Source organism: Eretmochelys imbricata, chromosome 2, assembly GCF_965152235.1.
Source record: "Eretmochelys imbricata isolate rEreImb1 chromosome 2, rEreImb1.hap1, whole genome shotgun sequence".
NCBI classification, from domain to species: Eukaryota; Metazoa; Chordata; order Testudines; family Cheloniidae; genus Eretmochelys; species Eretmochelys imbricata.
Genome location: NC_135573.1, coordinates 1228387 through 1246364, shown reverse-complemented (window position 1 = coordinate 1246364; position 17978 = coordinate 1228387). Strand labels below are relative to the sequence as shown.

The following is a 17978-nucleotide window of genomic DNA, read 5'->3' as shown; positions in this document are numbered from 1 at the left end:
GGAGCTCTCTGCAGAGACCTGTAGGACAGCCTCCTCCAAAAGAGAGCACCCCCTGCCGAGCCCCCACCCCACGGCGCTGTCCTGGGGCCTGCGGTGCCCGCTGCGGAGAGCCCCCACGCCACGGCGCTGTCCTGGGGCCTGCGGTGCCCCCTGCCAAGCCCCCACCCCACGGCGCTGTCCTGGGGCCTGCGGTATCCGCTGAGGAGAGCCCCCACCCCACGGCGCTGTCCTGGGGCCTGCGGTGTCCGCTGGGGAGAGCCCCCACCCCACGGCGCTGTCCTGGGGCCTGCGGTGTCCGCTGGGGAGAGCCCCCACCCCACGGCGCTGTCCTGGGGCCTGCGGTGTCCGCTGGGGAGAGCCCCCACCCCACGGCGCTGTCCTGGGGCCTGCGGTGTCCGCTGGGGAGAGCCCCCACCCCACGGCGCTGTCCTGGGGCCTGCGGTGTCCGCTGGGGAGAGCCCCCACCCCACGGCGCTGTCCTGGGGCCTGCGGTGCCCCCTGCCGAGCCCCCACCCCACGGCGCTGTCCTGGGGCCTGCGGTGCCCCCTGCCGAGCCCCCACCCCACGGCGCTGTCCTGGGGCCTGCGGTGCCCCCTGCCGAGCCCCCACCCCACGGCGCTGTCCTGGGGCCTGCGGTGCCCGCGAGGAGAGCGCCCCCACCCCACGGCGCTGTCCTGGGGCCTGCGGTGCCCCCTGCCAAGCCCCCACCCCACGGCGCTGTCCTGGGGCCTGCGGTGTCCGCTGGGGAGAGCCCCCACCCCACGGCGCTGTCCTGGGGCCTGCGGTGCCCGCTGGGGAGAGCCCCCACCCCACGGCGCTGTCCTGGGGCCTGCGGTGCCCGCTGGGGAGAGCCCCCACCCCACGGCGCTGTCCTGGGGCCTGCGGTGTCCGCTGGGGAGAGCCCCCACCCCACGGCGCTGTCCTGGGGCCTGCGGTGTCCGCTGGGGAGAGCCCCCACCCCACGGCGCTGTCCTGGGGCCTGCGGTGCCCGCGAGGAGAGCGCCCCCACCCCACGGCGCTGTCCTGGGGCCTGCGGTGCCCGCGAGGAGAGCGCCCCCACCCCACGGCGCTGTCCTGGGGCCTGCGCTGCCCCCTGCCAAGCCCCCACCCCACGGCGCTGTCCTGGGGCCTGCGGTGTCCGCTGGGGAGAGCCCCCACCCCACGGCGCTGTCCTGGGGCCTGCGGTGTCCGCTGGGGAGAGCCCCCACCCCACGGCGCTGTCCTGGGGCCTGCGGTGTCCGCTGGGGAGAGCCCCCACCCCACGGCGCTGTCCTGGGGCCTGCGGTGCCCGCGAGGAGAGCGCCCCCACCCCACGGCGCTGTCCTAGGGCCTGCGGTGCCCGCGAGGAGAGCGCCCCCACCCCACGGCGCTGTCCTAGGGCCTGCGGTGCCCGCGAGGAGAGCGCCCCCACCCCACGGCGCTGTCCTGGGGCCTGCGGTGCCCGCGAGGAGAGCCCCCACCCCACGGCGCTGTCCTGGGGCCTGCGGTGCCCGCGAGGAGAGCGCCCCCACCCCACGGCGCTGTCCTGGGGCCTGCGGTGCCCCCTGCCAAGCCCCCACCCCACGGCGCTGTCCTGGGGCCTGCGGTGCCCGCTGGGGAGAGCCCCCACCCCACGGCGCTGTCCTGGGGCCTGCGGTGCCCGCTGGGGAGAGCCCCCACCCCACGGCGCTGTCCTGGGGCCTGCGGTGCCCCCTGCCAAGCCCCCACCCCACGGCGCTGTCCTGGGGCCTGCGGTGCCCGCGAGGAGAGCGCCCACCCCACGGCGCTGTCCTGGGGCCTGCGGTGCCCGCTGGGGAGAGCCCCCACCCCACGGCGCTGTCCTGGGGCCTGCGGTGCCCGCGAGGAGAGCCCCCACCCCACGGCGCTGTCCTGGGGCCTGCGGTGCCCGCGAGGAGAGCCCCCACCCCACGGCGCTGTCCTGGGGCCTGCGGTGCCCGCGAGGAGAGCGCCCCCTGCTGCACAGGGCTGGCGATGGGGCTCATGGCGCCAGGCCTGCGGCCGGAGGGGGGCCGGGGGTCACAGCTCTGTGCCGGGCGGGGGCTCACCGCTCTCTCCCCACAGGCCCAGCTCTCGCCCGCCCCACGCAGCGCCTACCGAGACTGCCTGAGCAAGCTGGACCTGCAGTACGCCCAGCTGCTGGTGAGCGGGCAGGAGGGGTGCGGGGCCGGGGAGGCTCCGAGGGAGCCAGGGTGGGATGGGTGCGGGTTTGGGGCCCTGTGGGGGGCTGTGTGAGGGGAGGGGGGTTTGAGGGCCTGTGGGGGGCTGTGTGAGGGGAGGGGGCTGTGGGGGCTGTGTGAGGAGAGGGGGGTTTGAGGGCCTGTGGGGGGCTGTGTGAGGGGAGGTGGCTGTGTGAGGGGAGGGGGGTTTGGGGGCCTGTGGGGGGCTGTGTGAGGGGAGGGGGCTGTGTGGGGGAGGGGGTTTGGGGGCCTGTGGGGGGGCTGTGTGAGGGGAGGGGGGCTGTGGGGGCCTGTGGGGGGCTGTGTGAGGGGAGGGGGCTGTGTGAGGGGAGGGGGGGTTTGGGGGCCTGTGGGGGCTGTGTGAGGGGAGGGGGCTGTGGGGGGCTGTGTGAGGGGAGGGGGGTTTGGGGGGCTGTGTGAGGAGAGGGGGCCTGTGGGGGGCTGTGTGAGGGGAGGGGGCTGTGTGAGGGGAGGGGGGTTTGGGGGGCTGTGTGAGGAGAGGGGGCCTGTGGGGGGCTGTGTGAGGGGAGGGGGCTGTGTGAGGGGAGGGGGGCTGTGGGGGCCTGTGGGGGGGCTATGTGAGGAGAGGGGGGTTTGGGGGCCTGTGGGGGGCTGTGTGAGGGGAGGGGGCTGTGTGAGGGGAGGGGGGCTGTGGGGGCCTGTGGGGGGGCTATGTGAGGAGAGGGGGGTTTGGGGGGCTGTGTGAGGGGAGGGGGCTGTGTGGGGGAGGGGGGTTTGGGGGCCTGTGGGGGCTGTGTGAGGGGAGGGGGCTGTGTGAGGGGAGGGGGGTTTGGGGGCCTGTGGGGGGCTGTGTGAGGGGAGGGGGCTGTGGGGGCTGTGTGTGGGGAGGGGGCTGTGTGAGGGGAGGGGGGTTTGGGGGGCTGTGTGAGGAGAGGGGGCCTGTGGGGGGCTGTGTGAGGGGAGGGGGCTGTGTGAGGAGAGGGGGCTGTGGGGGCCTGTGGGGGGGCTGTGTGAGGGGAGGGGGTGCCGTCATGCGCCCCGTGTGTGCCCCCAGAACTCGTCCAAGGCGCGGCTGCGGCACCTGGAGAGCCTGCAGGCCTTCGTGGCCGCCGCCACCCGGGAGCTGATGTGGCTGAACGAGAAGGAGGAGGAGGAGGTGGACTACGACTGGAGCGACCGCAACCCCAACATGGCGGCCAAGAAGGAGAATTACTCGGTACTGCCCTGCCCTGGGGCTGCCCCCTCTGGCCCCCGGGACTTACTCCTGCCCCCCGCCCCCGTGCAGCCTGCGTCCCAGGCCTGCAGTGCCCGCATGGGTGCTGGCTCCCTGCTGCCCTGGCAGAGACTTGCCTGGCGCTGGTTGGCATTCCCGGCGGAAGGGGAAGCCGGGCGCTGGCAGCTGTGGGCAGGGCTGGCCTTGGGGAGGATGCGCTCAGCGCCAAGGGGAAGCAGGGACCCACGCTCCCGTGGGGCACAGCTAGTCCAGGGGGCCGTGGCCTGCGGGTGTCCTCTGGGGCTCTTCCCGGGCTCGCTGCGAGTGTCCCAGTGACGGGGCTGCTGCCCGCTGGGGCAGGCAGGACCCCAGCCGGATCCACTGCCCTGCCAGGGAGCAAGCCCCCATCCCCCAATGCCCCCTGCTGCGCCTGCAGCCGTTTTTCCTGACCCCCAAGAAAGATGGGCCCAGCCCTGACTGCAGGGCTGCTCTGCCCTGAGCACTCTGTGCATGTGCCCCATGTCCCCGGGGAGGGGCCTGCCCCTCGGGGGGTCCCGGACAGCTCAGGCCTGTGCACGCAGCCGCTCACCTGCTGCTCCCTGTCTCTGCTGCGCACCAGGGGCTGATGCGGGAGCTGGAGCTGCGGGAGCGTAAGATAAAGGAGATCCAGAGCACGGGGGACAGGCTGCTGCACGAGGACCACCCGGGCGGGCAGACCGTGGAGGTGAGGCCAGGGGCAGGGCCCGTTCTCGCTGGGCAGCGGGCAGGCGGACGGTGGAGATGAGGCCAGGGGCAGGGCCCGTTCTCGCTGGGCACCGGGCAGGCGGTGGAGATGAAGCCAGGGGAGGGCCCGTTCTCACTGTGCACTGGGTGGGTGGGCGGTGGAGGAGAGGCCAGGGGCAGAGCCCGTTCTCTCTGGGCACTGGGCAGGCGGGCAGTGGAGGTGAGGCCGGGGGCAGGGCCCGTTCTCGCTGGGCACCGAGCGGGCAGTGGAGATGAGGCCAGGGGCAGGGCCCGTTCTCGTTGGGCGCTGGGCAGACCATGCATGGGCAGTTCTGGGTGGAACCAGCCCCCCAAGGACCGATTCAGCCTGTGACTGCAGGAAGTCACAAAACATGCAGGTGCCAGCCTGGTCATGGGGGGAGTCAGAGCCAGCCAGCCGGCCACTGGCGCGAGGCTAGTGTGTGGTAAATGGCCGCCAGGGAGCAGGTGAGTCTGGCCCAGCCCCACGAGGTTCCCCCTCCCAGCCCAGGAAGGGCCCTGGCCCTGCCCTTCTCGCCTGCCGAGAGGCTGGGGTGGCAGCGAACGGCCCCTGCTCCGAGAGCCCGACAATCCCAGTGGAGGGCCCGGGCTGCTGGTGTCTGGGGGCCCGCCCCGGGTGCTCCTCCCTGCCCTGGGCTCCGGGTGCCCATGGGCGGCTGCGGGGCTCAGCCCGGAGTGACGCTGGTTCTGTTCCAGGCCTTCCAGGCTGCTCTGCAGACCCAGTGGAGCTGGATGCTGCAGGTATGCTGCTGCATCGAGGCCCATCTGAAGGAGAACACGGCCTACTTCCAGGTAACAGGGAGGGGGGCCTGGCTGGGGGCGGGGGGGAAGGAGCGCCTGGGGGAGGGGTGCCAGGGGGCACCTGGCTGGGGGGGGCAGGAGGCCAGGGAGGCGAGGCGCCTGGCGGGGAGGCAGGATGCCAGAGGAGAGGTGAGCACCTACCGGAGGGCAGAGCCCCTAGTGGGGAGGGGGCAGGGGGCCAGGGAGGAGAGGTGCCTGGTGGGGGGCGGGGTGTCGGAGGGAGGTGGGCACTTGCCAGCGGGCGGAGCACCTGGTGTGGGGGCGGGGCACCCCCACTGGCAGGCGGGGGTCACGCATTGAGCAGCCTCTGTCCTGGGCGTCTGCCCCTGCTCCCCCGCCAGGCAGGCGCAGATCCGTAAATACCCGCAGCTCTCTGCGCCGACGGGGGCCCGGGAGCTGAGGAGCCCTCCCCTGGCGGCTGGCCGGGGCCGGGCAGAGGGGCCCCCGCGTGGGGCTGGCAGGTGCTGACCCCCTTGCCCCCGCAGTTCTTCTCAGACGTGAAGGAGGCAGAGGAGTTCCTGAGAAAGACACAGGAGAGCATGAAGAAGAAGTTCTCGTGCGACCGCACCATCACCGTGACACGCCTTGAGGACCTGCTGCAGGACGCCCTTGTAAGTGACCTCTTCCCCCCCCCCCAACCCCCTGCCCCGGGCTGCTGGGGGCCCTCATGAGAGTCAGTCCCCATTTCCCATCCCGTCCCCCTTCCGGGGCCCCCCCGCCGTGCTGCGGGGCACCCTCGGGAGCACTCACTGCTTCCCTCCTTTCCTCTCGCCCCACCCTTGGGAGTGCCCTTCCCCTGCAGGGGGCACTCAAAGGTACCCTCCCCACCTCCCCTATCACCCCCCATCCCGGACCCCCAGGAGCGGTGCCTGGCCCCAGCTTTGGAACGGTCTCTAGGACGAACCCTTCAGTGGGCCTGACCCCCGGGGGCCTCGCTCTGCCTTGGGGCAGCCGCCTGGCCGTGCCGCCCCCTAGGCTGGGGCTCTGGGCCTGCAGCCCCCCGCACCGCCCTGTGAGCTCCAGCGTGTCCCGCTGAGCCCGAGGGAGGCTCGTCCCCCGCAGGGACCCATGCGCCTGGCCCCAGTGCCGCGCACGCCGCATAGCTAAAGGAGCCGGTTTGTTCTGTGTCTGGCACACGGCACAGGCCGGCCGGAGGGGAGCCTTGTCTAGGGGTTCTCAACAAGGGGAGCCCCCCTGCACACACCCCCTGAGCCCGTCATCCCGCCCCTATCGCCCTGCACTGCCTCTGCCCCCCGTCACCCCACCCCCATCGCCCCACATTGCCTCTACCCCCATCACCCCGCCCCCATCACCCTGCCCCCCATTGCCCTGCACTGCCTCTGCCCCCATCACCCTGCCCCCATCACCCCACCCCCATCACCCCGCCCCCCATTGCCCTGCACTGCCCCTGCCCCCATCACCCCGCCGCCATCACCCTGCACTGCCTCTGCCCCCGTCACCCCGCCCCCCATCGCCCTGCCCCCATCACCCTGCACTGCCTCTGCCCCCCATCACCCTGCCCCCATCACCCCACCCCCCGTCGCCCTGCACTGCCTCTGCCCCCCATCACCCTGCCCCCATCACCCCGCCCCCCATCGCCCTGCACTGCCTCTGCCCCCATCACCCTGCCCCCATCACCCCGCCCCCATCACCCTGCACTGCCCCCGCCCCCATCACCCTGCCCCCCATCGCCCTGCACTGCCCCTGCCCCCCGTCACCCCGCCCCCCATCGCCCTGCACTGCCTCTGCCCCCCGTCACCCCGCCCCCATCACCCTGCACCCATCACCCCGCCCCCCATCGCCCTGCACTGCCCCTGCCCCCCGTCACCCCGCCCCCATCACCCTGCCCCCATAACCCCATACTGCCTCTGCCCCCGTCACCCCGCCCCCCATCACTCTGTGCTCTCCGCAGGAGGAGAAGGAGCAGATCACAGAGTACAAAGGGCACCTGACGGGGCTGGCCAAGCGGGCCAAAGCCATCGTGCAGCTCAGGCCACGCAACCCGGCCACCCCGCTCAAGGGCAGGCTGCCAGTGCAGGCCGTCTGTGACTACAAGCAGATGGAGGTGAGAGGGCCTGGGGGCGGGGCGGGGGGAGGATCTGGGCAAGGGGACCCGGGGGTGGGGAGCAGGGCAGGGGGTGGGGGTTGGGGTCTGGGCGCGGGGACCCGGGGGTGGGGGACAGGTGTGGGGCTGGGAGCGAGGGTCTAGGGGGTGTGGTCCAGGGGTTGGGGTCTGGGTGCGGGGACCCGGAGGTGGGGGGCAGGTGTGAGGGGCAGCGGCCCTGGGGTTGAGGGCCTGGGGGTGGGACCTGGGGGCGGGGCCCAGCTGCCCTACCCAGCAAGGCCAGCAGCAGAGGCTGGGGGCGCAGAGGGTGAGCCTGGCGTGGGCACTGGCCCCGGGGGTGGGTGCAGAGGCCAGTGCTCAGGCTGGCCAGACGGGCACTGGCCTCTGGGGCTGACGCTGCCCCCCCGACTGCCCTAGATCACAGTGCACAAGGGAGATGAGTGCGTCCTGATGAGCAACGCTCAGCCCTCCAAGTGGAAGGTGCTCAGTGGCTCGGGGAGCGAGTCCATCGTGCCGTCCGTCTGCTTCCTCGTGCCCCCGCCCAACAGGGAGGCGCTGGACGCCGTCAGCAGGTGCGAGCGGGGACGCTGCGGGGCCGGGCCTCGGGGGCACTCCCCATCTGGTGGGATCTCTCGGCTCCCCTCCCCCGTCCGGCGGGACCCCTCCCTGCCCGGGCCTCGGCTCCCCTCCCCCGTCCAGCGGGACCCCTCCCCCATCCATTGCGAACCCCTCTCCTCCCCCTCCAACTTGGCCCATCTGTTCTGGGGGGTCCTATGGCTCCCCTTTCCCCTCCTCTGGATCCCCATGCTTCCTGTCCAAGCTCCTCTGCTGCCCCCTCCCCTTCCCCCCCTTTGTCTGGGTCTCCCTGCTCCCCTCCCCCCACCTCTCTCTGGCCCTCTCTGCTGCCCCCTCCCCTTGCTCCCACCTGGGCTGCTCTCCTCTCATGGCCTGGGGCAGTGCGTGTCGGGGGCCTGTCTCCATCCCCCATGCCAGCCACAGGGGCAGCAGCCTTTCTCCCCTGAAGCGCCGTGGGTCCCCCCAGGTCTCATGGTGCTGCTGGGGGCTGGGCCCCGAGTCCGTGCCGGGGAGCCCTGCCTTCTGCCCAGCCATGTGGGCTGGGCTCACTGGTTCTCGCTCTCCCCAGGCTGGACGTCACCCACCAGCACGTGGTGACGTTGTGGCACCAGCTGCACGTGGATATGAAGAGCCTCCTGTCCTGGCAGTACCTGGTCCGGGACATCCAGCAGATCCAGTCCTGGTCCCTGCTCGTGGTGCGTTGCGGCCCCAGCCCTGTTCGCGGAGGGGGGCTGGAGATCCCGGGGAGGAGCTAGGAGGGTGGGGCCAGGCTGGGAGCTGGGAAATTCAGGCTCAATCTCAAGAGAGAGCCCCGTGGCTGGAGAAGGGTCCCCTGGCCCCCCAACACCCACCTGTCGCTGGGGTACTGGGAGCAGGGTGTCCCCCACAGCTGGCCTGGGGCGGAAGTTGGTCTGGGGGCTTTCTCGCCCCCACCTGCTGGTGGGACCTCTCCCCTGTCCTTGCTGGGCGTGGGGGTGCTGGCGAAGGGGGGCCAGCACCCGTCTGAGGCCGTGTGCCTGGCCCCCCAGTTCCGGACGCTGCAGCCCGAGGAATACCGGCAGACGCTGCGCAGCCTGGAGACCCATTTCCAGGAATTCATGCGCGACAGCCAGGACTCGCAGAGCTTCCTGCCAGACGACCGGCTGCAGATGGAGCGCGAGTACAGGGCCTGCACCCAGAAATACGAGCACCTGCTGCACAGCCTGGAGAAAGGTAACCGGGGACACCCCCCCCCCCCACACACACACACACGTGTCCTGCAGAGCGCTAGTGAGGAGCTGGGCTCTGTCGGTCGCGATCACTGAACCCAGAGTCTTTTGGTTAATCTTGGGGTTTTCTGCTGTTCTCTCTTATTTGTTGTCTTGCCTTCGGTGGTGTTTGCCTCATCTCTGAGGTCGTCAATGCTGCTAACTTATTTAGCATCAGATACAATGATTGTTTTGTGCTGTCTCTCCAAGTCTCTCACTTCTTGACCATCTGGACATTTTTGAGGCTTTCACGCTCATCCTTCACCATGCACACATCCTTTACTCACACCAAGCAATTTTACAGAGAATTTCAGACAGGATTACATTTTAGAAAGGGTGATATGGTTACTAAAGGGATTACAAAATAACCTTATACAGCTTCGTTTGCAATGCAGATAAGAAACAAGCCCTTATAGCAAATTAAAATTTTTTATTAAGATGGTGTTTAAAAGAAGTGAACAGTACAGAGTTTAAGCTTAGAAGTGTCTGGTTATCAGGGAGTAACGTACAGATTATCAAGATTTCAGGGGTGCGGGTGGCGTAAGGAATACATCATCTGCAGTATCCCCGATTGGGGGTAAAAGGTTGAGGGGTCAAAGTCCAGACATGGAGATATGGGGGTATAATGTCCATATACTGGCTATGTTCAGGTGTGGAGTATAATGAGTGGATACAGTGATGAGGATTACTGTAATGAAAACTTATCCTAAAACAAAAGGTGACCATAATCAGCCATGACTGTCTGGTCTGTTCCTGCCTTAACATCACTTCAGACACAGGCAGCCTGTCTGATGCGTTTTTCCCGACGGCCCAGGGTCGTTCCTTCCTGCTGTCCAGTCACGGTGGCCGGCAGAATACAATCAAATCATATCATACATCAATACATTGAATGCATATGACATGATTATCCTTTATCCTTCATTCTAAGTTTCACAAAATACAAACATAAAATCCTACTGCTACAACCAGGCCTGCCACAAAGCCAGGATACCCCTCCACATACACACACTGGGGACCACGTGGCCATTCCCCCACAGGGCCATGTCTGCAATAGGACTGTGGCCGTCTCTCCCCCACCCCCAGCCCAGGCTGTGTCTGTGACGTGCCCCTCCCCCCAGCAGAACCCTTCCCAGGAGACCTCCCGTCCCAACCCCTCCCCTGTGTAGGGTATGCCCCCGACACCTTTGGGCTCACAGGGCCAAGCCCAGGAGACCTCTCATCCTACAGCCCCTCCCCTGTGTGAGGTGTCCCCACTGGGTCCATAGGGCATGCCCGGGAGACTTCTCATCCTACGGCCCCTCCCCTGTGTGGGGTGTCCCCACTGGGACCATAGGGCATGCCCGGGAGACCTCTCATCCTATGGCCCCTCCCCTGTGTGGGGTGTCCCCACTGGGACCATAGGGCATGCCCGGGAGACCTCTCATCCTACGGCCCCTCCCCTGTGTGGGGTGTCCCCACTGGGACCATAGGGCATGCCCGGGAGACCTCTCATCCTACGGCCCCTCCCCTGTGTGGGTGGCCCCTCTGGGTCCATAGGGCCGTGCCCAGGAGATCTCTCCCTAGCCGTCGCTAACAAAGCCACTGACCCTGCGCAGGGGAGCAGGACGAGTCCATGTGCAAGAGCTACATCTCCCAGCTGAAGGATATCCGGCTGCAGCTGGAGGGCTGCGAGTCCCGCACTGTCCACAAGATCCGGGCACCCCTCGACAAGGACCCAGTCAAGGAGTGTGCCCAGCGCATCAACGAGCAGCAGGTACGCCCACCCCTCCCCACCCCCATGAGGATCCTGTGCCCAGCACATCAGCGAGCAGCAGATATGCCCCCTCAGCCCCCCGTGAGGACCCTGCACCCAGTCAGCTCTCTACTCAGACATCAGAACCCACCTACCACAGGACACTGGCCCCCTGCTGTGCTCCAGTCCGCAAGAAGCCACCTCCATCCCCGCAGCAAGACCAGAGTTATCCCCTCCCAGGCTGACCCCAGAAGGGATCCCTGCCGCATCCTGCTTCAGGCCCACGGGCTGGGCTGGGCTCAGCCCATCCTGTCCCTCCCTGGGTACGTCTACACAGGAGCCACCGGCGGGGTACAGCTGCAGCGTGGACACCGCCTACGCTGGGGCTCTCCTGTAGGCATAGGTCCCCACCTCCCCAAAGGTTGCCAGGTCGTTGGATTTGCCATTGTCTTCATGGCCTCAGCCAGCCCCTTTCCAGTGACCACTTAGCCCCAGCCAGCCGGGCACCATTCACATCTGGGGCCGAAAGTGCCTGAGAGCAACCAGCCCTTTCCTCCTCCGAGGGACCAGTGCCATGTGCGGGGAAACTGAGGCACATGCAAGCTTCCTAAAACCATTACAAAAACGTTGGTGACAGGGCCCCCCCGTGGGATAGTGAGACGCTCTGCCGTGTCTCTGGAGCTGGGGTGCAGCATGGCATGGCTTGGCACCAGAACTGGCCTACTCTGGGTAGGGTCTTGGGAAACCCAGCTAGTGTCAGGCCAGGCGCCAGCCTGGGGCATTGCTGCCTTCCACCGGTGAGCAGCAGGCGGGGTTGCCTGGAGTGACGGCCCCACCCCGTTCCTGCAGCAAATCCACGTGGAGCTGGAGGGCATCCGAAAGAACCTGGAAAAGGTGACCGAGAAGACGGAGAAGGTGCTGGCCCAGCCGGAGCACTCGAGCTCGGCCCCCGTCCTGCGCTCGGAGCTGGAGATCACTCTCCAGAAGATGGACCAGGTGTACAGCCTCTCCACCATCTACCTGGAGAAGTGAGTGTGGGGCCTGGGCTGAATAGCTTCACTGTGCAACCTGGGGGCTCCTTCCAGCCCCCAGGCCTCCCCCCTCGGCCCCCTCTGTTTCAGGGACTCCCTGCAGCCCCCGTCTCCCCCTCCCCTGGACATTTTTCCTCCAGGCTCCCCCAGATGGCAGGGACTCTGTATATGCTGTTCCCCCCCGCCCCCGTCATCATTTCTTTGCTGTCTGTCTGGAAGAGAAGCTGCTCCGGGTGCCAGGCACTGGCGGTTATGTGGGTGAGGGCTGTAAGGAGTTCCAAGGGTCCCAGCTGAGAACGGGCAGCGTGGTGCCAGCCAGCACTTGAGCCGCTCTGACCTCCTCTCCTGGTCTGGGCCCTGCGCTCGCTGCACCCGCTCTGGAGAGGGGCCTGGGCAGTCCCCGCTCAGTGCACAGCTGGGGGGGGATGTCCTAGTGCTGTTCTGTACGTGGGTGGGACGCTGGGCACCCCAGCTCAGAAAGGCAGAGATGGGCAATGGGTGACTGGGGCCCAAGAGACCCCTGGTCGGGCAAGCCAGGAGCCTGGGACTGTGATGGGGGTGTAACAAAGCGGCCTCTAGCGGGACACAACTGAGTGTGTCAATTCAGGACCACTAGCAGAGAGCAGGGCAGTCACAGCCCCAGGCTGGGGTTTCTGTGCACACCAAGGCAAACCAAACCAGCCAGACAGAGAAGACTTCGGTCTCACCCCACTGGCTAACCACAAGTCACATAAGCAATTCCCTTAGGCACTCCAATTTCCCAGTATCACCACCAGTGCCCCTCGTTATGGGGACGAATGGTTATGAAAACCAATACCCCAGTAAAAGAACAAAGGTTCCCTCGATCCCAAAGGACCAAGCCCCAGACCCAGGTCAATATACAAATCAGATCTTACCCACAAATCACGCTGTCACCAATCCTTTCAAATCTAAAATCTAAAGGTTTATTCAGAAAAGGAAAAGGATAGAGATGAGAGCTAGAATGGGTTCAATGGAATCAATTACAGACAGTGAAGGCCAAGTTCTTGGTTCAGGGTTGTAGCAGTGAGGGAATAAATGGCAGGTTCGAATCCAGTCTCTGGAGAACATCCCCAGCTGGGATGGGTCCTTCAGTCCATTGTTCAGAGCTTCAGTTCGTAGCAAGATTCCTCCAGAGATAAGAAGCAGGATTGAAGACAAAACGGAGATGATGCAGCTGCCTTTTACAGTCTCTTGCCATGCGGCCTGTGCTTCCTTTGTTCCAAAAACAAGCTGCCCAGCACATGGCCTGAAAGCCTTAGAGTTCTGTCCATAGCAAGTCCCCAGGCGTGTCTCCCTTCTCTCAATGGGTCACTTGTGTCGCTGATGGTCCTTAATGGGCCACCCAGCAGGCTAGGCAGAGCTGACACCAACTTGTCTGGGGTGTCACCCAGAAGCAGAGCAGAAGTTTGAAATGCAGACAGTACGGTGCCAATGCTTATAACATTAAATACGAAAATGATACTAAATACAGATGGCATAATCCTAACCAGCCAACCATAACCTTTTCATAAACCCCTTACTTAACCTCCTTTGTACATGATTTGATGCCGCTATAGGACCTTGGTTGCAACAATAATTTATACGGTCACAGTTCATGTCAGTAATGACATACGGAATAGTGACTGGGGGGCAGTGGTTGGAGTTTGCCTGCCTCACACACAGTTCTGGGGGGAGGGTTGGGGTTTGGCCATCTCACACCCGGGCCTGGCGCAGGGGCTAGTGTTTGCCCATCTGGTCTGCGGCCCTGGCAGGGGGAGAGGCTTGGGGTGTTTCCCATCTCATGCACGGGCCCCAGGGACCCTTTGCTTGCAGCACCTCTGAACCCAGTGCCAGGGAGGTGTTTCCTCTCGTGATTAGCCGGGAGAGCTCCCTAGCACATGGGGCGGGGAGTCTAAATTCTGAGGCGCGTTCAGAGAGGGAGAATTGAGACCATTTGGGAGGCTCCAACCCCCCTTCTCCAGGGCAGGAGCCAGCCCCTTTCACCGCAGGGAGGCAGGCACCACCATGGCACGGCAGCTCCTCGCTGCCTGCAGCCACCCCCCTGGCCAGTGTCAGGGACAGGCCAGCGGGGCTCATGTTGCAGTGGGCATGTCTGGGACAAGGCGATGCTACCAGCCCAGGCTGGCCCCCATCCCTAGGGGCTGGTCAGATCTGTGGGAGTGCTCACCACAGGACACGGGGAGAGAGGGCCTAGGGGTCGCCCTCCTGCCCCCCGCACAGGTCTCTTCCATTCCCTGCCCTCTGCGAGCTAATCTGCTCCCCCTACAGGCTGAAGACCATCAACCTCGTGATCCGCAGCACACAGGGAGCGGAGGAGCTGGTCCAGAGCTACGAGGAGCAGCTGAAGGAGGTGCAGGCTGTGCCCTCTGACCTCAAGGAACTGGAGGCTAACAAGGCAGAGCTGAAGGTAATGGCCAGGGAGGCCCCTGGCTTGCCCGGACAGGATCAGTTCCTTTGGGTGCAGCGCTGGTGTTCCCCAGGCCCAGATCGGCCTCTTACACAGACCTGGATCACACGGGGGCAGGGGCCCTGCCCCAGAGCCGAGAGAGCATGAGGGCACATGCAGACACGGGGCAGGGGGGGCACTGTTAGGAGGAAGGCGGGGCCCTGGCTGGAGGGGAGGGGAGCAGTGCCCAGCAGCTGGGCAGGACCCAGGTCCAGCAAAGCGGTGGAGCTCCAGCAAGGGCTGCATTCGCCAAGAGCATTGGTCGCATCCAGCCAGGGGCGGGATGGCCAGGCTGCGGGGGCAGGGAGCTGCCCATCGCTGACCTGGCCCCTGTGTGCCACAGAGGCTGCGTGGGCAGGTGGAAGGGCACCAGCCCCTCTTCAGCACCCTGCAGTCAGACCTGAGCAAGGCCAAGGACGTCAATGAGCGGATGGTGAGGGGCCACAGCGAGCGGGACGTGGACCTGGACCGGTACCGGGAGCGGATCCAGCAGCTCCTGGAGCGCTGGCAGGCCATACTGACCCAGACGGACCTGCGCCATCGCGAGCTGCAGCAACTGGGCCGCCAGCAGCGCTACTATCAGGAGAGCTACGGGTGGCTCATCCAGTGGATCCAGGACGCCAGGGAAAGGCAGGAGCAGATCCAGTCAGTGCCCGTCACGGACAGCAAGAGTGTGCGGGAGCAGCTCCTGCAGGAGAAGGTAACGCCCGTGAGAGGGCACCCGGCGGGGCCGCCCCCAGGGACACCTGTGTGACGGTGCTGCCCGTGGGAGCCAGCTGAGGTCACTGAATTAGGGTGAACCCCGGTCGAATGATAACTCAGGTCTTACCCCAAACACACGCTTACAGTCAATCCTTGTCATCTAAGCTAAAATTTATTAAAAAAGAAAAGAGAGAGCTCGTTGGTTAAAAGATCAGTGTACAGACAGACTTGAGTTCAATTCTTGAGGTCCAGATACAGAGCAGAGATGAGCTTGTAGTTGCCAAAAGTCCTTTTAGAAATAGTCCAGAGGTTATAGTCCAATGGCCATGTTCAGGGTGACTCCAGTCAGTGACTGGGGACCTCAATCCTGATGGCTTAAGGTTTCCCCCTCTTGAAACCCAAAGCAGATCTGAGATGAAGAAGGATCGTGTCCCGGGTTTTTATACATTTCCTGCAGCCTTATGGCCTGAGAAAACAATTGACTTGACTTTCCTTCTCCCAAACATCCTGGCAATTAGCACAGAGTCATTTATCCATTAAACAGTTCAGACACAGGTTCCCACAGCCTTCAAAGAGAGATAGACAATTATACTCTGCCACTCAAGTGTCTTCCTAAATGTTAATATTCCCTTTTTGATCTTTGAATCAAAGCCGTAGCCATAGGCAAGGCTTTGTTTGCTGACATCACAAGACGTGAGCAAACATCTCCCCTTCTCTCTCTGACAATGCAGACTTGCATTTCAAAGCTCTGTTCAAAGCTCTATTCATTTACATCTCTTCCTAACCTGTCTCTAAAGTCTGGCCATGAGTCAGGTCAGTCTGTGAGTTAATTAACTCTTTCTGGCCCTGTCATCTTTCAATGAGATTTAATTCATTTTATTAAGATAATGTCGAAGTAAAAAGAAAACGGTACAGAGTTTAAGCATGGAAGTTTCTGGTTATCAGGGAATAAGGTACAGATTATCAAGGGGTGCGAAATTTATATTACACTCATAACGTCACAGGGTGCGACAGGGCACCCAGCAGGGACGCCCCCCAGGGACACCTATGACAGGGCACCCAGCGGGGACGCCCCCTAGGGGCGCATGGGGCAGGGGAGCTGGTGGCTTGCTGGCATGGGGCAATGAAAGCCAACTGTGGCAGGGTTCTGTTCCACTGGCTGCTTTTCTCTCTGCCTGCCCATCGGCCTGGGTGGCTTTGCTGGGTGGGCTGCCTGGAGCCGAGGGGCGAGGATGCTCCGGAGTAGGGGCTGCGACGTTCACAAGTTGTCTCTCCCCAGAAACTCTTGGAGGAGTGCGACCGGAACCGGGAGAAAGTGGATGAGTGCCAGAGATACGCCAAGCAGTACATCGACGCTATCAAGGTGCGGGCCAGAGGCTCCTCCCACAATCCCACGCTGCTTCCTGGCCTGCCAGGCGGAGCCCTCTGCCCGCAGGCTCTGCAGCAGGGGTGCTGGAGCAGGCGGCTGGGGCTGGGCTGGGTTAGTGTTTAACATGGCAGCAGAGCTGGCCTGGGCGGAGTTCACTCCCATAAGGGCCCGGTGGCTGAGCGGGAGCCAGGGTACTCGGGTGTCCCAGGAGATGAGGTTTCTCTCTAGCAGAGCCCCAGGCTGTGGAGTCTGGGTCTCTGCCAGTCTCTGACACGGGCTCTTCTCCCCCAGGATTATGAGCTGCAGTTGGTGACATACAAGGCCCAGGTGGAACCCGTGGCTTCCCCAGCCAAGAAACCCAAAGTGCAGTCTGCGTCTGACAGCGTGATCCAGGAGGTGAGGGGGGCAAGCCCGGCTTGGGGGCTCTCTGGAGCAGCCAGGGCCAGTGCAGGGCAGATCGTGGGCAGCTGGGGCTGTGGTGCTGTGGCAGCCTGGAGGAGCTGCCTCTGGACCCAAGCTGAGGGCTGCAGCCCTCCTCTGCGTATGGGCCTGGGGACTGGTGTGGGTGGTGCACAAGTGGGCCGAGCCTGGGTCAGTCCCTGGTGTCTGGCACCAAGGAGCCCATGGGAGGGGGTTGCACTGCGGACTCATCTCCCACCCTGCCTTGGATGCGCCCGCTGACCTGTGTTTCCTGGCTGCAGTACGTGGACCTGCGGACGCAGTACAGCGAGCTGACCACTCTCACCAGCCAGTACATTAAGTTCATCAGCGAGACCCTGCGGCGGCTGGAGGAGGAGGAGGTAGGAGAGCGGAGGGTGGGGGTGGCCCAGGGCCTGGCATGCATCTAGCTGTGTTGATCTCGCTCCTTCCATAACAACAAGGAACATGGTCCATGTTTACTGCCCATCCCGCATCACTAACGCCCAGCCCAGGCCTCTAACCCTGTTCTGATCTGGCGGCTGGCTCTGGGTACAGCAAATTGATACTCACCAAGGGCTCTGCTGTGTCAGCCCTGCCCCCGGCGCTGGCCAGGGTCTGCCAGAGCTCTGCTCGGTCGGCGGTTAGGAGGGCACTTCCCAGATACACTTAGTACAGTCAGCGTCTGTGTCAGCATGGAGCCCATCCTGCCGCGGGATCTCTGACTCCTCGTTTGTTCTCTGCTGTAACCTCTCTAATTCTTCATTTCCGCCCTTGGAAGAGGAGCCGCTTGGCCGGTACTTTGTCTTGGGGGATGTTTGTGTTGGTTGGGATCTAATGGAGGGTAAAAAACCAGGATGACTCTGGGATTTCTGCACCAGGTACTCCCCTCTGCGCATGCCCCTCCTCAGCCTCCCTCTCTCCGCCTCACCCCATGGCCACAAGCAACCTGCTCCCAGCACCTGCTCACTGCACCTCCTGCTTCTCCTTCACCTCCTGCAGGAACTGCCCCCGGGCCCTTCTCCCGACCCACAGGGCCATCGGGGCGGGGAAAATGGGGGAACTAACGGAGACCTCACTCAGCCTAGGCAAACAGGGAGCCCAGCCCTTCCTCAAGATGTGGGGGGGGCCTGAGCTCAGCAGGGGCCCTCTGGCTCTGGAAACACCAGGCCCTTGGTCATGGCTGCGCAGATATCACCCTGCTCACTGTGTAAGAGAAACAGGAGCCCTCAGCCCTCCGGATCAGCCCTGCTGCAGTGTGGAGCCCTGCAAGGTTGCTGCTTCCCTCTCCCTCCCCCCGAGAGAACTGGCAGCTGTAAATCCGCTCCCAGATGTCCCTACTGCTGGAAAGGACAGCGTTTGCATGGGCCCTGGCGGGTCTCCTTCCCGCTCCACAGGGCCGGCTTGCCTGGGCTGTTGGGAGTGGGGCAGTGAGGCACTGTAGAGCCAGCTCGGCAG

The 17978-nt window shown here is 64.9% G+C and overlaps 1 protein-coding gene across 5 annotated transcripts in view; it reads left to right on the top strand.

Annotated features, from left to right (window-relative positions):
- The window catches only part of PLEC (plectin), a 173208-nt gene that overhangs the window by 142258 nt on the left and 12972 nt on the right, over window positions 1-17978 (top strand). For all 5 annotated transcript variants that reach the window (XM_077809596.1, XM_077809592.1, XM_077809595.1 and 2 more), the window contains 16 exons: window positions 2062-2139; window positions 3193-3354; window positions 3971-4075; window positions 4810-4905; window positions 5400-5525; window positions 6827-6979; window positions 7397-7551; window positions 8124-8250; window positions 8584-8767; window positions 10398-10555; window positions 11384-11562; window positions 13855-13993; window positions 14376-14732; window positions 16014-16097; window positions 16395-16499; window positions 16805-16903. In XM_077809596.1, the coding sequence (XP_077665722.1) occupies window positions 2062-2139; window positions 3193-3354; window positions 3971-4075; window positions 4810-4905; window positions 5400-5525; window positions 6827-6979; window positions 7397-7551; window positions 8124-8250; window positions 8584-8767; window positions 10398-10555; window positions 11384-11562; window positions 13855-13993; window positions 14376-14732; window positions 16014-16097; window positions 16395-16499; window positions 16805-16903 (2307 nt within the window). The remainder of the gene's footprint in view (window positions 1-2061; window positions 2140-3192; window positions 3355-3970; window positions 4076-4809; window positions 4906-5399; window positions 5526-6826; window positions 6980-7396; window positions 7552-8123; window positions 8251-8583; window positions 8768-10397; window positions 10556-11383; window positions 11563-13854; window positions 13994-14375; window positions 14733-16013; window positions 16098-16394; window positions 16500-16804; window positions 16904-17978) is intronic.